The sequence below is a fragment of the Chiloscyllium punctatum genome, chromosome 19 (assembly GCF_047496795.1).
Source record: "Chiloscyllium punctatum isolate Juve2018m chromosome 19, sChiPun1.3, whole genome shotgun sequence".
Taxonomy (NCBI): Eukaryota; Metazoa; Chordata; class Chondrichthyes; order Orectolobiformes; family Hemiscylliidae; genus Chiloscyllium; species Chiloscyllium punctatum.
Window position 1 is genome coordinate 91,930,774 of NC_092757.1, and position 17,219 is coordinate 91,947,992.

At 47.1% G+C, this 17,219-nt stretch overlaps 1 protein-coding gene across 1 annotated transcript in view; it reads right to left on the minus strand.

Moving 5' to 3' along the window:
* The window catches only part of ppm1da (protein phosphatase, Mg2+/Mn2+ dependent, 1Da), a 26,223-nt gene that overhangs the window by 8,387 nt on the left and 617 nt on the right, over positions 1-17,219 (minus strand). The window contains exon 2 of the mRNA XM_072590049.1: positions 2,355-2,601. Coding sequence (XP_072446150.1) covers positions 2,355-2,601 — 247 coding nt within the window. The remainder of the gene's footprint in view (positions 1-2,354; positions 2,602-17,219) is intronic.

Sequence of the window (17,219 nt, forward strand, 5' to 3'; positions counted from 1 at the left end):
AGTCTTTTCCCTGGGGTAGGGGAGTCCAGAACTAGAGGGCATAGGTTTAGGGCGAGAGGGGAAAGATATAAAAGAGACCTAAGGGGCAACTTTTTCACACAGAGGAAGTGGTGGAGGCTGGTACAATTACAGCATTTAAAAGGCATCTGGACGACTGTATCAATAGGAAGGGTTTAGAGGGATATGGGCCAAGTGCTTGCAAATGGAACTAGATTGGGTTGGGATATCTGGTCAGCATGGACAAGTTGGACTGAAGGGTCTGTTGCATGCTGTACAACTCTATGACTCTAAAATGGGGAGATCCTGACAGTGGTGCACCCTGGAGTGGGACCAGTAATGACATCCCACAAATTCCGCGAGGAGGTTGAGCAGTTCATCAACTCCAGCAACACGTTCCAGTCTGACCTTAAATTCACCTGGACCATCTCTGACACTTGCCTCCCCTTCCTGGACCTCTCCATCAAAGACCGACTCAACACTGACTTTTTTTTAAAACAAACCCACCAACTCCCACAGCTACCTGGATTACACCTCCTCCCACCCTACCTCCTGCAAAGATGCCATCCCATATTTCCAATTCCTCCACCTCCGCCGTATCTGCTCCCAGGAGGACCAGTTCCACCACAGAACACACCAGATGGCCTCTTTCTTTAAAGACCGTAATTTTCCCTCCCATGTAGACAACAGACAATAGACAATAGATGCAGGAGTAGGCCATTCTGCCCTTCGAGCCTGCACCGCCATTCAATATGATCATGGCTGATCATTCCTAATCAGTATCCTGTTCCAGCCTTATCTCCATACCCCTTGACTCCACTATCTTTAAGAGCTCTATCCAATTCTTTCTTAAAAGAATCCAGAGACAGGGCCTCCACTGCCCTCTGGGGCAGAGCATTCCACACAGCCACCACTCTCTGAATGAAGTAGTTTCTCCTCATCTCTGTCCTAAATGGTCTACCCCGTATTTTTAAGTTGTGTCCTCTGGTTCGGCACTCCCCCATCAACGGAAATATGTTCCCTCCTGCCAGAGTGTCCAGTCCTTTCATAATCCTATACGTTTCAATCAGATCCCCTCTCAGTCTTCTAAACTCAAGGGTATACAAGCCCAGTCGCTTCAGTCTTTCCGTGTAAGGCAATCCTGCCATTCCAGGAATTGACCTCGTGAACCTACGCTGCACTCCCTCAATAGCCAGAATGTCTATCCTCAAATTTGGAGACCAGAACTGTACACAGTACTCCAGGTGTGGTCTCACCAGGGTCCTGTACAGCTGCAGAAGCACCTCTTTGCTTCTATACTCAATCCTTCTTGTTATGAAGGCCAGCATGCTATTAGCCTTCTTCACGACCTGCTGTACCTGCATGCTTGCCTTCATTGACTGGTGGACAAGAACACCCAGATCTCTCTGAACAGCCCCTTTACCTAATTTGATACCATTTAGGTAGTAATCTGCCTTCCTGTTCTTGCCACCTGGACCATGTGGTTGAAAATGCCCTCCAACACATCTCATCCATGTCCCACACCTCCGCCCTCAGACCCCACCCCTCCAACTGTAATAAGGAGAGAACCCCCCCACCCCCAGCCCTCACCTTCCACCAACCTCTGCGTAAACCGCAGCATCCACTGACATTTCCACCACCACCAAACGGGCCCCACCACCAGGGATATATTTCCCTCCCCACCACTTTCTGCAAAGACTGTTCTGTCTGTGACTCTCTGGTCAGGTCCACGCCCCCTACAACCCACCCTCCCCGGTCACTGCAGGAATTGCAAAACCTGCACCCACACCTCCTCCCTCACCTCCATCCAAGGCCCTAAAAGGAGCCTTCCACATCCAAAAGTTTCACCGGCACATCCACCAATATCATTTATTGTATCCGTTGCTCCCAATGCGGTCTCCTTTACAGCTCTCCTCCTCGCAGAGCACTTTAGGGAACATCTCTGCGACACCTGCACCAATCAACCCCACCACCCCGTCGCCGAACATTTCAATTCCCCCTCCCACTCTGTCAAGGACATGCAGGTCCTGGGCCTCCTTCCCCACCAATCCTTCACCACCTGACGCCTGAAGGAAGAACGCCTCATCTTCCACCTCGGAACACTTCAACCCCAGGGCATCAATGTGGACTTCACGAGTTTCCTCATCCCCCCCATCCCCCACCTCACCCCAGTTCCAATCTTCTAGCTCAGCACCATCCTCATGACCTGTCCCAGCTGTCATTCTTCCTTCTCACCTATCCACTCCACCCTATCACCTTTACCAACCACTCCACCCACCTATTGCACACTTAGACAAGTCCACTCACACCATCCTCCTCCTCTCCCTTCCCCCCACCCCCCGGCCTGTAGCACGTACCTTCCTCCGAGCCCCTCGATTCTCTCCTTCTCTTTGGGAAGCTCAGGTTTGTGATCCTGGGTCACCTCCAGGGCATGCACCATGGTGTCCCTATCCCCCCGGGCCTCGCTCAAGCCACTGTGCGTGCCCAGGACTACACCGGAGTCTCCCACGTGAGCCACGTACATCTTGTTCTGACAGATAATGACAACACTCGCTGTGGTACCGGACGTGCTGGGGAGCCCAGTCATCGTCTTTGGCCATTCAGCTGTTAAGGGTGGGGAAAGAGAAAAAGAGAGACGCTCAACATTTCAAATACTCAACAGGATGTAAGACATTTGCAAAGCCTCAAGGCGCTATAGAAATGCAAGGGGTTTCTAAACTAGAGTGCTAGCACACCAGGAACGCCTGTGCTCAGAGCCAGTCCCTATTCTCACTGTCCCGTTAATTTCCAGCCAAGTACCAATCCCCAGGTCCCTTCATCAGAAAATACAATCCCAAGTGAATTTCTTTTAATAAAAGGTGCCAATTTAACCAGGTTTTTGAATTAGTAAAGTTAATTAATTAAATGAACAATAATTAGTAATAACACATTAGAAATAACAGGCGAGTTGAGGAAGATAAAAAAAAAGGTAAAGTTTCTGAAATGGTCACAAAGAATGGATGGTTGAATGTTGCGGTGATGTGGGTAATTGAACAGCCGGTTTCAATGCTCTCAGTTTTACGGGATGGTGGTTGATGTTGCATTGTGCGGATTCCATTTGACTGTGACTGATGGATGACTGAAGTGTATATGGGGTTTCGCCCTGTTTTCCTTTGCCTGGTTTTAATAGTTAGCTGACTTCTTGCACTCAGAGTGAGAGAGGAGAGTCTCCCTTTACCAGCAAAGCAGGGGTGACAGGGAATAGTTTTTCCAGCTACAACCTTCACAGCAGGCTAACAAATCCAGACCAGTCCAAGTGGGGGCCTTAGCCTAGGAAGCACACAAAGACTTTGTCCCACTGGAGAACATACATATGGTGTCAGACCCAACAGTACACATACATAGACAAGGTCTGCATCAGTAGCGAACAATATATAACTGAAACTGGCCTTTTTCCCCTAGGTAAAAACAAGGGCTGCAGATGCTGGAAACCAGAGTCTAGATTAGAGTGGTGCTGGAAAAGCACAGCAGGTCAGGCAGCATCCGAGGAGCAGGAAAATCGACGTTTTAGGTAAAAGCCCTTTTACCCCTACCCTTGTTGTTTTATATTCCTTTTAAAGAATACACAAACTGTGCCTGCAATTGAGGACATAATCTGCAGGGGTGTGGTTCGCTGTTGAGTAGAAGGCCTCAGTCTTCCCTGGTTATCTTTGCAATCTGCTTTGACTGGCTTCGTTCTCCTTGAAGAGGGTGTTGTTTGAGACGCCCTTCACGCCTTTAAGTGTGACATACCATAAGTCACTCTGCAGGCAGTCACTTCATTTATATCCACAGCTAGCTTTGGCTGCAGCAGCCCACTTTAAAAAAAAATGAACTCCAAGTTAAAAATGCCCACAGTCATGACAGTACCCTGGTGCTACAAGATCTGGACACCATCAAGGCCTGGGCTAATCAGTGCCAAGTAATCTTCAATCCACACAAGTGCCAGACAACAAGTATAACCAACTTGAGAAAACGTAACCATCTCCCCATGATATTCAATGGTGTTATCATCACTGAACTCTCCACTGTCAAGATGCTGGGAGTTACCATTGAACAGATACTGACCTGAAATCAGCCACACTAATTCTGTGGCATTAGGAAAACAGAAGCTTTGACTTTCCGAAGTCTGTCCACCAACAGCAGCACGCAATCTGCGATGGAATACTCTGCACTTGCCTGGATAGGTAGAGCTCCGAGAAAGCTGAAGTAGTCCGACACCATCAGGACAAAGCAGCCATTTGATTAGCATCACATTTGCCATCATTGATGTGGGCTGCATGGTGACTCAGTGGTTAGCACTGCTGCCTCATAGCGCCAGGGACCTGGGTTCGATTCCAGCCTCTGACAACTGTGCAAACTCCTCACAGACAGACATTGGCCCCTAGTCTGCATAGGTTTCCTCTCAATCCAAACATGTGCAGGTTAGGTGGATTGGCCATGGGAAATATGGGGTTACAGGGACAGGGTAGGATACTCTGAGGGTCAGGGCAGACTCAATAAACCAATAGCCTCTTTCCACAATGTAGGGATCTCATGATCTTCAACATTCACTCACTACACAGTGATGCTCTGTTGCAGTGCGCACAGCCTACAAGATGCATTACAATAAGTCACCAATGCACAGAGAGCAGCAATTACCATCTAGAAGGACCAAGGGAGCTGACACCACTGTTATGAAGGTGTTGAGGTACTGTACCTTTAAGAGTTGAAAAGCTAACAAACTGCCTGACACAGCACCAAGTGTTCTGAACAAGTTAAAACGTAACACGGTCGACACAAATAGTAGCTGGGTGTCCTAAGACAAAAACAAATTCAAATTTGGCTAGTTTAAATTATGCCCCAGGATACCAAAATCCAAATTAATTTTGAATTTAGTATTTTGACAATATTAAAAACAACGTAACGATCCACTTTTGGGGTATAAAACCAGACATTTGGCAGTTTTCTCTCTAGCTGTTCAAAAAGACCAACACATTTGGGCTGCTAGCTGAGGAGCTCTCAGAGAGGCACCTGAGACAGTTCTTTGCCTCTCGAGTTTTAACAGATTACAGCACGGTTGAATCTTTTCTGTGTTGCTGGTTTAAATTAGCAGAGGGGTTTACCCAGTGTCGTAACAGCACAATCTCCATGTTTCCCACCAAGCTCCTCACCATCCTACCATTCCTTTGTTGTGGCTGTATCTAAATACTGGAACTCAGGAACAGCATTGCAGTTGTCCCTACACTACAAGGACAACAGCTTGTCATCACCTTCGCCAGGGCAATTAGACTGTGAAGACTGTTTTTATTATTTCTTATTTTGGATTGTAGACCAAAATGGGAAAGGAATGGTGATTGGAACTCATTGAGAGTCACGTTTACAGTATTACATTAAAATGTCTTGGCACAGTGGGTGTGCGCAGAACAAGCTTTGCCTAGAAACGGAGCAAAAAAGTGAGGATTGCAGATGCTGAAGATTAGAGTCGAGTGTGTGGCGCTGGAAGAGCACAGCAGGTCAGGCAGCATCTGAGGAGCAGGAGAGTCGACGTATCGGACAAAAGCCCTTCATTAAGAAACAGATTACCAATTGCACAAATCAGTCGAAATGTTAACCCTATTTCTCTCTCCAAAGATGCTGTCAGACCAACTGAGTTTCTCCAGCATCTGCAATATTTTGCTTTCATTATACCATTCTAGAGTTACAAGTGGAGATCCCACCATAGAAGGTAAGAGTTAGGAATTAAAAGCTAGCTTAAATGGTGACCACATAACTACAGTCAATTGGAACATCCTTCAGGGAAGCTAATCTAGCCCAACCTACATGTGGCTCCAGGCCCACAACAATGTGACCTCAGGGTAATTAGGGATGGACAATAAATGCTGACCCAGCCAACAACTCCCACATCCCATGACTGAAGAAGAAACAGTTCCATGACTTTGACCCAATGATGGTGAAGGAAGAACAATACAGTTTCACATCAAGTTGGTGTGGGGAGATTTGCTGACCCTCGTATCAAATGACCACCCCACTGTCCGGGAGGGGATCTGATACAAACTGGTAAAACCCCAACACTTGATGGAGCACTTTCAGTTTACAGTGAGTTCATCAGTGATCAAAGTGTTGGGGAGGTCCCACACACAGACAAGGTTCACTTTGAGAAGCTTTACTTTGAAGAACAGCAAAGAAATCACCCTTCAATAAATAGAATTATCTGAAGAGCTAACAAGCAGGATCGATAGATCAGAAGCAGTGGATGAATATATTTCAATTTCCAGACGGCATTTGCTAAGACACCACTGGTTAGGCTACTCTGGCATGAGGTCAATCGAGAAGGGCCACCCTTAGACCCATGGCAAACTGAGCATCTATCACTGATATAGAGCTGACTCTGAAATCAAAAGCAAGTCACATTTTGAGAGTGATTTTCATCATTCCAACAGGTGCCAAAGTACCATGCAGCCCAGAGTGGTTTTGAAGTCCAAGATGGAGGACAGGAAAAATTTCTGGCTGTAAGAGCTGCTCCTTTTTTTGAGGTACTTTAGGTGTTGGAGGTGATTTCCTCGAATTCCGGGGAGGAGGGGAGGAGGGGAGGAGGGGAGGAGGGGAGGAGGGGAGGAGGGGAGGAGGGGAGGAGGGGAGGAGGGGAGGAGGGGAGGAGGGGAGGAGGGGAGGAGGGGAGGAGGGGAGGAGGGGAGGAGGGGAGGAGGGGAGGAGGGGAGGAGGGGAGGAGGGGAGGAGGGGAGGAGGGGAGGAGGGGAGGAGGGACCTGCACAGTTATCGCCTTTGCTGTTTGAATTCATGTATCTGGGAAAATTAACCGTGAAATTCGCAACTAATCTTGGAGGAACTGTTGGGCGAAGTTCACAGCACAGAATCAGATAAGTTAATTGTTGTTTTAAGTCTGTCCAAGAGAAAGGTTGCAGTAGTGGGTACAGTGGACTCTTTCTTGATTATATGTTTTTGGAGATAAGTCTCTTGATTAAACTTAAAATATAAGCCAGAGCTATTAATTTAACCTGGGGCAGTGTTTGTAGAGGAATAAGACGGTGTTATTTTCTGGGTCTGTAGATTGTGAAGGAGCAAAAATGGCCTTTGCAGAGATATGTAGTTCTTGTCAGATGTGGGAGTTTAAAGAGAGTTTAAGGGTTACTGCGGATTACATCTGCCATAATGCTGTTAGATGCGAATCTTATCAGATCAAGTGGATCGGTTGGAGAAACAGATAGAAGCAATGAGGAATTAGCAACAGCAACACTATGTGATGGATGGCAGTTATAGGAAGGTGGGGGGGGGGGGCGGTCTCGGATACAGTCACATAGATGGGTTAACTCCAGGAAGGGTAAGAGAGGTCAGCACCTAGGGCAGGAGTCTTTTGTGGATATACCCATTTCAAACAGGTATGGTGTTTTGGAAAATGTAGGGGGGTGAAGGATTCTCAGGGGAATGTAGCACAAACAGCCAAGTTTCTGGTATTGAGACTGGCTCTAATGCAATGAGGGGTACGTCGGCTTCCAAAAGATTAATTGTATCAGGGGATTCTGTAGTCCGAGGTACAGACAGACGTTTCTGTGGCCAGCAGAGAAAAGCAGAATGGTGTGTTGTTTCCCCAGTGCCAGGATCAAGGATGTCTCAGAGAGGGTGCAGAATGTTCTCACGGGGGAGAGGGGCCAGCAGGAGGTCATTGTACACATTGGAACCAATGACATTGGAAGGGAAAAGGTTGAGACGCTGAAGGGAGATTAGAGAGAGTTAGGGAGAAATTTAAAAAGGAGGTCCTCAAGGGTAGTAATATCTGGATTACTCCCAGTGCTACGAGCTAGTGAGGGCAGGGATAGGAGGATAGAGCAGATGAATGCATGGCTCAGGAGCTGGTGTATGGGAGAAGGATTCACATTTTTGGATCATTGGAATCTCTTTTGGGGTAGAAATGACCTGTACAAGAAGGATGGATTGCACCTAAATTGGAAGGGGACTAATATACAGGCAGGGAAATTTGCTAGAACTGCTTGGGAGGATTTAAACTAGTAAGGTGGGGGTTGGGGGGGACCCAGGGAGATAGTAAGGAAAGAGATCGATCTGAGACGGGTACAGCTGAGAACAGAAGAAGTGAATCAAACAGTCAGGGCAGGCAGGGACAAGATACAACTAATAAATTAAACTGCATTTATTTAAATGCAAGGGGCCTAACAGGGAAGGCAGATGAACTCAGGGCATGGTTAGGAATATGGGACTGGGATATCATAGCAATTACGGAAACATGGCTCAGGGATGGGCAGAACTGGCAGCTTAATGTTCCAGGATACAAATGCTACAGGAAGGATAGAAAGGGAGGCAAGAGAGGAGGGGGAGTGGCATTTTTGATAAGGGATAGCATTACAGCTGTACTGAGGGAAGATATTCCCAGAAATACATCCAGGGAAGTTATTTGGGTGGAACTGAGAAATAAGAAAGGGATGATCACCTTATTGGGATTGTATTTATAGACCCCCCAATAGTCAGAGGGAAATTGAGAAACAAACATGTAAGGAGATCTCAGCTATCTGTAAGAATAATAGGGTAGTTATGGTAGGGGATTTTAACTTTCCAAACATCGACTGGGACTGCCATAGTGTTAAAGGTTTAGATGGAGAGGAATTTCTCAAGTGTGTACAAGACAATTTTCGGATTCTGTATGTGGATGTTACCCACTAGAGAAGGTGCAAAACTTCACCTACTCTTGGGAAATAAGGCAGGGCAGGTGACTGAGGTGTCAGTGGGGGAGCACTTTGGGGCCAGCGACCATAATACTATTCATTTTAAAATAGTGATGGAAAAGGATAGACCAGATCTAAAAGTTGAAGTTCTAAATTGGAGAAAGGCCAATTTGGACGGTATTAGGCAAGAACTTTCGAAAGCTGATTGGAGGCAGATGTTCGCAGGTAAAGGGACGGCTGGAAAATGGGAATTATATGGGAATGGGAAGTATATTCCTGTCAGGGTGAAAGGAAAGGCTGGTAGGTATAGGGAATGCTGGATGACTAAAGAAATTGAGGGTTTTGTTAAGAAAAAGAAGGAAGCATATGTCAGGTATAGACAGGATAGAGCGAGTGAATCCTTAGAGTATAAAGAAAGTAGGAGTATACTGAAGAGGGAAATCAGGAGGGCAAAACGGGGACATGAGATAGCTTTGGCAAATAGAATTAAGGAGAATCCAAAGGGGTTTTAGAAATATATTAAGGACAAAAGGGTAACTAGGGAGAGAATAGGGCCCCTCAAAGATCAGCAAGGCGGTCTTTGTGTGGAGCCACAGAAAATGGAGGAGATACTAAATGAATATTTTGCATCAGTATTTACTGTGGAAAAGGATATGGAAGATATAGACTGTAGGGAAATAGATGGTGACATCTTGCAAAATGTCCAGATTACAGAGGAGGAAATCTTGAAATGGTTAAAGGTGGATAAATCCCCAGGACCTGATCAGGTGTACCCGAGAAATCTGTGGGAAGCTAGAGAAGTGATTGCTAGGCCTCTTACTGAGATATTGGTATCATCAATAGTCACAGGTGAGATGCCGGAAGACTGAAGGTTGGCAAACGAGGTGCCACTGTTTAAGAAAGGTGGTAAGGACACGCCAGGGAACTATAGACCGGTGAACCTGACCTCGGTGGTGGGCAAGTTATTGGAGGGAATCCCGAGGGACAGGGTGTACATGTATTTGGAAAGGCAAGGACTGATTAGGGATAGTCAACATGGCTTTGTGCATGGGAAATCATGTCTCACAAACTTGATTGAGTTTTTTGAAGAAGTAGCAAAGAAGATTGATGAGGGCAGAGCAGTCGATGTGATCTATATAGACTTCAGTAAGGCGTTCGACAAGGTTCCCCATGGGAGACTGATTAGCAAGGTTAGATCTCATGGAATACAGGGAGAACTAGCCATTTGGATACAGAACTGGCTCAAAGGTAGAAGACTGGAGGCCTGTGACCAGTGGAGTGCCAGAAGGGTCGGTGTGGGCCTTCTACCTTTTGTCATTTACGTAAATTATTTGGATGCGAGCATAAGAGGTACAGTTAGTAAGTTTGCAGATGACACCAAAATTGAAGACGTAGTGGACAGCGAAGAGGGTTACCTCAGATTACAACAGGATCTTGATCAGATGGGCCAATGGGCTGAGAAGTGGCAGATGGAATTTAATTCAGATAAATGTGAGGTGCTGCATTTTGGGAAAGCAAATCTTAGCAGGACTTGTACACTTAATGCTAAGGTCCTAGGGAGTGTTGCTGAACAAAGAGACCTTGGAGTGTAGGCTCATAGCTCCTTGAAAGTGGAGTCGCAGGTAGAGAGGATAGTGAAGGCGGCGTTTGGAATGCTTTCCTTTATTGGTCAGAGTATTGAGTACAGGAGTTGGGAGGTCATGTTGCAGCTGTACAGGACATTGGTTAGACCACTGTTGGAATATTGTGCGCAATTCTGGTCTCCTTCCTATTGGAAAGATGTTGTGAAACTTGAAAGGGTTCAGAAAAGACTTACAAGGATATTGCCAGGGTTGGAGGATTTGAGCTACAGAGAGAGGCTGAACAGGCTGGGGCTGTTTTCCCTGGAGCGTCGGAGGCTGAGGGGTGACCTTATAGAGGTTTACAAAATTATGAGGGGCATGGATTGGATAAATAGACAAAGTCTTTTCCCTGGTGTCGGGTGTCCAGAACTAGAGGGCATAGGTTTAGGGTGAGAGGGGAAAGATATAAAAGAGACCTAAGGGGCAACATTTAAGAGGCATCTGGATGGGTATAGGAATAGGAAGGGTTTGGAGGGATATGGGCCAGGTGCTGGCAGGTGGGACAATCACGAAGGCCAATCTCCCATCTATAGAATCCATCTACCAGGCCCAGTGTGGAAGGAAAGGCCGCCAGCTTTCTCAAAGATCCATCCCACCCTGGCAATGCTTTTCCACAACCTCTACCTTCAGGGAGAAGTTACAGAAACCTGAACACTCACCAGCTGGTTTCATAACAGTTTCTACCTTACTGTTATCAGAATACTGAATGAACTCTCAAACTTTTAACACACGCCTGTACTTGTGTTTTTGCTGCTGTTTACGATCTATGCAACTTAACTCTGTGATCTGGCTGTACTGCTCGCAAGACCAAGCTTTTCATTGTGCCTCGGTACATGTGACAATCAATTCAAACCAAACCAGGAGGAAGGACAGCATGTTTCCTTCCCTGAAGGACAAGTGACCCAGCTGGATTTTCACAACAATCTGATAGCTCCGTGGTCACGTTTCTGGACAGCTGCTTCTCACTTGCAGACTTTGTTTTGTGTGTAAACATCAACTATCTCTTTGTCCCAACTCCAGTTTGACGTTAGCACCAAGGGCACAAGATCAGCACAAATTATTTACTGTACCTTGAGTTTATGCCTATCCATCACTGACAGCATCCACCCCCAAACAGACTGACTCAGCATTCATTATCTAACTGCCCTGGGATCTTGCTGTGCACAACCACAACGGCAGTGGTGAAGCAGACAGGAGGGGAGTATACGAGAACAGAAGGGCGTGCAAGAAGCAGATGTAACAACCAAGGCTGTGCTGTAATATCCAGGATCCCGTCGCAACTGCAACACAGCCTGACTCGCCAGGGTACAAGGTGGGCAAACTAAGATGGGGAAGGAGGGATCTGGCAGATCACTCAAAAAAAGGGACAAGCACACAGAGAAAGGGAAGCACAGCCCCATCCCAGCCAGGATCTCAGCCCATTCAATATCCCTCAGGATATGGCAGTCAGGCTCCAACCAGGTTCTCAGCTCAGTGGGAGGAGAGAGTGTAACTCCTTCCACTAATGCTCGGAGGCTCCCCAACACCAGATTGCTCCAAGAGCTGGATACTAAAGAGATGAGGAGGCACAAGGCCACAAAAGGGATGTTAACAAATGGGTTTGGTTCCGTTCCTGCACACAGGACTGAGCTTTCAATAACCTCACCAAGTGGAAACACCGGTCTAACCAGACACTGCCTGCAACTCTCCATGGCAACTTCCCAGAGAGAGAGCTGACACACACCAATTCTCAGAAACAAATAGGTCGTCACTGGCTAGTAGTTGGATGAGCTTGCTGTGGGAAGAGGTAGCAGACTAACTCAGAACAGCAACCAGACAACAGTACAGCTCCTAAAGCCCTCAGCTCTCCTCTCATCTTTGGCTCAGTGGACTACACACAGCACAGGGTACGTACAATCATATGAAAAAGAAGTAGGCCATTCAGCCCTTCAAGCCTGCTCCAGCATTCAATAGGATTGTGGTTGATTTGTTTGCGTTCTGAATTCCATATTCCTACCCAGCTCAAAACACTGCACAACCATAATCTCAGACTATATAAAAATCAAATCTCAATTACCCCAGCACTACTGCTGCCTGAGGCAATGAATTCCAAAGTGTCACAATGCAGTGATAGAATATTGCCCCTCATCTCCATTCTAAAAGGGCAAATGGTTCAAGTCCCACACCAGAGATTTGTAGGGCTGGCCCAGCAATGGGGAATAGGGGAAGTACAACATTGCTAGACGTCCTATCTTCAGGAAGCAGAAAACCACCCTCCCCCTCAGCTAGATGGGCAAGATCCTATGCTACAACTTCAAAGAGAGCAGAGTGGTATTCCCCACATCACCTGGTCTCAACTGATCCCTCAACCAATATCAGGAAATGAGACTACCTTGTTATTGTCACATTGCTGCTTATGGCATCTTTCTGTGCTAAAATTGGATGCTGCATTCCATTCATTACAACTGTGACCACATTTCAAAAATCACTTAACTTGCTGCAAAAGATTCTGTGACGGCACACATGATGCCATAAAATGCAAATCTTTCTCAGCTTTTCTTTCAAAGGATTGGAGCACAGGAGGAGCCCATTTGGCTCACACTGTCTGTGCTGACTTTTTGAAGCAGACCTATCCAATCAATCCTCCCCAGTCCCCACTGGTCTTACCACCGTCCTGAAAATTCACCCAGTAGCCATCCGAAAATTAGTACTGAATCTGTTTCTGCAGCTCCTCCAGGCAGTGTAATGTGGGTCACAACATCTCGCTACATAAATCACCTTGGTCACATTTTGAACACCACAACTAAATCTCCCTTCTCTGCCCGGAGACAAATCCCAAAATTTCCCAGACTCCGCACAATCAATAAAATCCCTCATTCATGGTCCCTTCCTGGCAAATCACAACTGCAACTACTCAGAGAGGAATGGCTTTTTTTAAAAAAAGTCTTCTCAACTCATGCAGACCCCTTCAAATATTTGTCTGCAACACCACCCCCCTCTCCCCACCCTCAGTCAACGCAAGCCCTTCCATACTGTTACAACCGCATCTTCTCAATCCCTCTATAAAACTGCACAAACTTTAAATTACAACCAGCGTATATTCAGTGATTTTCTCATGCTGTTACCATTCTCCTCTTACTTCATGTCATCTGTAAATTACATCCTCCTGGATATACCCAAAACTAAGTCCTTAACATATATTAGGGAGAAAGTGAGTACTGCAGATGCTGAAGAGTCGACACTTCAAGCATAAGCTCTTCATCAGGAAGATGAACATTCCTGATAAAGAGTTCATGCTCAAAACGTTGCTTCGCCTGCTCCTCAGATGCTGCCTGACTGGCTGAGCTATTCCAGCATCACACTCTTCGACCCTTAATATGTATTAGGCCAACCAATCTCCTGGTCTAACTAATCATTTCTTGGGATGTCCAAAATGTAGAGCTCTTAATTTCTCTCCTTTCTGCCCTGTTTCTTTCACAGACTATTATACTTCCATGACTCAAACTGGGTGTTCCTGGAGGTTTTAGACTGTAGGGTGACAGGTAAAAAGCAGAACCAAACAGCAAAGTTAAATGGGGTGGAATATCATGCAGATAGAGGCAGGTTTTGAAAAACCTGTGGAATCCTAATAGCACCTCTGATAAATGAGGAAACCAGTCACTAGCTATGGTTACACATTAGAAAGGTTGACTTCTTGAACAAAGCAAACCCAATACTGTCGTGTACTAGTGAAACAATTGCCGGCTCAAACGATCAATAAGGCTTTACTGTAGTCCGCCACATGATCTGGATTTGTTTCGACATGATGTAGTAATCACCTCATAATAGGTTACCCTATTACCTCAGACAGACCAGCACTGGTTTGGATTGTCTTGCTGCATACCATTCCCACCTCCAAGTCTGAGAACTGTGGGTTCTGATCTCATACCTGAAACAGAAACACCTATCCCAGGCAGACACACACACTGCTGTGCAGTTAGAGATTTCAATCTTCAGATGAGATTTTAAACCCAGTTTCCGTTTACCCCGAGTGTGTGCAAAACATTCTTTCGGTAGCATTAAGGGGACCTTCCAAACAGGCTTGTCAATATTTAGTCCTGATTTTAAAAAATGAACACCTATGACTTTATCCGACTATCACAGCTATGTGCAAATTGGCAGATCACTTCTAACAACACAACAGTGGAAACTTTAATGTGCTTCATAAAGTTGATGACACAGAAACAAAAGCAAAATACTATGGTCGGTAGAAATCTGAAAATAAAACAAAATTGCAGATGCTGAAAATATGAAACAAAAAAGTGCTAGAATTAACATGGAGTCCAATGACCCTTCTCCAGAACTGGCATCTAAAGAAAGGTCAACAGACTCAATCTGCAGAGTTTCTCCCATACTTTTTATTTAAGTAGCTGCACGGGTTTGCATTTCCTATAGATAAAGGACCTGGGGCATGCTCCCATTTAATTGAACCTGACCTCCCTAATTCCTCTGCTCTGATGGGGAGCTGGCATGTTGGACTGAATCACACAGGATACCCGGGGAAGGAGCCGCATTCCGAAAGCTTGAGTTTTCAAATAAACCTGCTGGACTTATAGAGTCTGTGTGCTATGCATCCTGCCCCATTAGAAATCTGGCAAAGGAGCAGCGCTCAGAAAGCTTGTGATTTCAAGTGAACCCGCAGAGGTGTAACCTGGTGTCCTGTGATTTGCAACTTTGCCCTCTGTCCCCAGCAGTGCAATCGCAGCTATTTCAGGCAGCTTCAAATTTTTGCTACCAAGGAGCAGGCTCTCCCAATGCCAGCACACCCACAGATCCAGGGGGTGGCACAAGAAATAGACCCCTTTCTTGGGTGGCACAGTGGTTAGCACTGCTGCCTCACAGCACCAGAGACCCGGGTTCAATTCCCGACTGACTGTGTGGAGTTTGCACATTCTCCCCGGGTCTGTGTGGGTTTCCTCCGGGTGCTCCAGTTTCCTCCCACAGTCCAAAGATGTGCAGGTGGATTGGCTATGCTAAATCGCCGTAGTGTTAAGTGAAGGGATAAATGTAGGGGAACGGGTCTGGGTCGGTTGCGCTTCGGCGGGTCGGTGTGGATTTGTTGGGCCGAAGGGCCTGTTTCCACACAATACTCTAATCTAATCTAGCAGTCATTACCACCCTGCTCCTGAGTGGCAGGCCACACGGACCAACCAGAGGCTGCGGCCCACCCCATGTCCTCGCAGTACGGCCACTAATTGGCCGTGAGACCTGCCCATCAGAAGGACGCGCCCACGGTATGTCATTGTGACGGAAAGTCTCAAAGTTCCAGGGAAATGTAACCAACTGCTGCGGCGGCCAATCAGAGCGCGGGATGGGGAGGGTAATTGTATCGGATTCCCTCCCCCTCACAGTGAAATGTTGGGGCATGTCCTTCTCACTGGGGCCGGCTCTCTCTCACCTCCCGATCCCTGGCAGCAGCGAGGCGCCGGAATTGGAGGGCTCTACTCATCCCAGCCCGGCACTCAGTTTAGGGCGAACCCCCCATCCCCACCCTACTGGAACCAGCACTGACCCACTCCCCAGCCGGGACAATTTACTCTTCCCTAGCTCCCTGATGAAGGAGCAGCGCTCCGAAAGCATGCACTTCCAAGTAAACCCTGTTGAACAGTAACCTGGTGTTGTAGTATTTTTAAAAAACTTTTGTCCACCGCAGTCCTACACCGGCACGTCCACATCATCTCTCTCCGCAAACATCCCTTCCCAAGTTGGGGAACAGGGTCCACCATTCCCCTCCCTTCGAAGCGGGCAGGGGGCCAAGGCACACTCTCGAGGGCAACTCTTTACCCCTGTCCGTGGCCAGTGTAAGGCCACTCGCCAGGGACAGTTCTCTTGACCCGGCGTATCCGAGTCAAAGTTAAAAATCACACAACACCAGGTTATAGTCCAACAGCGTCGCTACGAAAGCTAGTCTGCTTCCAATTAAACCTGTTGTACTATAACCTGGTGTTGTGTGATTTTTAAACTTTGTACACCCCAGTCCAATACCGGCCCCTCCAAATCATATCCGAGTCATGTCACTGCCCCTCCACCTGTATTGCATCTCTGCCTCGGCGCCCGAAACACAGACACACACGCTAACGAATCCAAACATCGGAAAAGACGGATCGCTCAAACGACGCTTTGGCGCCTTGGAAACCAACCGTCACTTTTGAAACAGAAAAGCAGCACCCCCACCCCGCTCCTCGAAGCAGTAACGTACACCGTTCAGCTCCACTTCCAAACTCCCCAGCGGGAAGACACTTCACAAATCACTGGGAGAATAAAAATGATAATGGATGGGAAAGAGGAGAGTTAGAGTTTAAAGACAAATGTTCCAGGACCTGATGTCCAAAACCCTTCCTCGCTCATAATTCCTGTATTTGGCTGATTCATCAAACAAACGTTTTAAATTCGCGACAATTAATTCCCTCAATAAAAAAATCGCACTGAAATTAATTCATAATATGCTGGACAAGTTGCCAGCGACTTCACGGTCAACGTCCAGTTGCTTCTCCAAGGAAGGGGCATCTTCAGGAGCCGCCGCCATCGGCTGAGAACGCCCCGAAGTTGCCCTTGAGCGTCAGCCGGAAAGCGGAGCCGTGTTTCAAGCGGGATCTGATCGGCCTCGACAACACCCGCTTCAAGTTTGAACGGAACCAAAAAAGGGGGGAGAAAAAAAGCGAGGGAGAAGCCAAAAGGGCCGCAAGCAGCGACAAACAATCCGCTGGTGGTTGGGCTGGAGGGGATTGGAAAGGGTTGGAGGTCTCGGAGAGGGGATGCCGGTGCTCATGCTAGTAGGGGAGAGAGGGGGGTCAGAATGGGCCCCAAGTTGGTTACAAGCCCCAAGGCCGAGTGTTACTTTGTGAAATATAACAGTGTCCGCGCCTCGCGCTCCCGAGGCCGCTGTTGT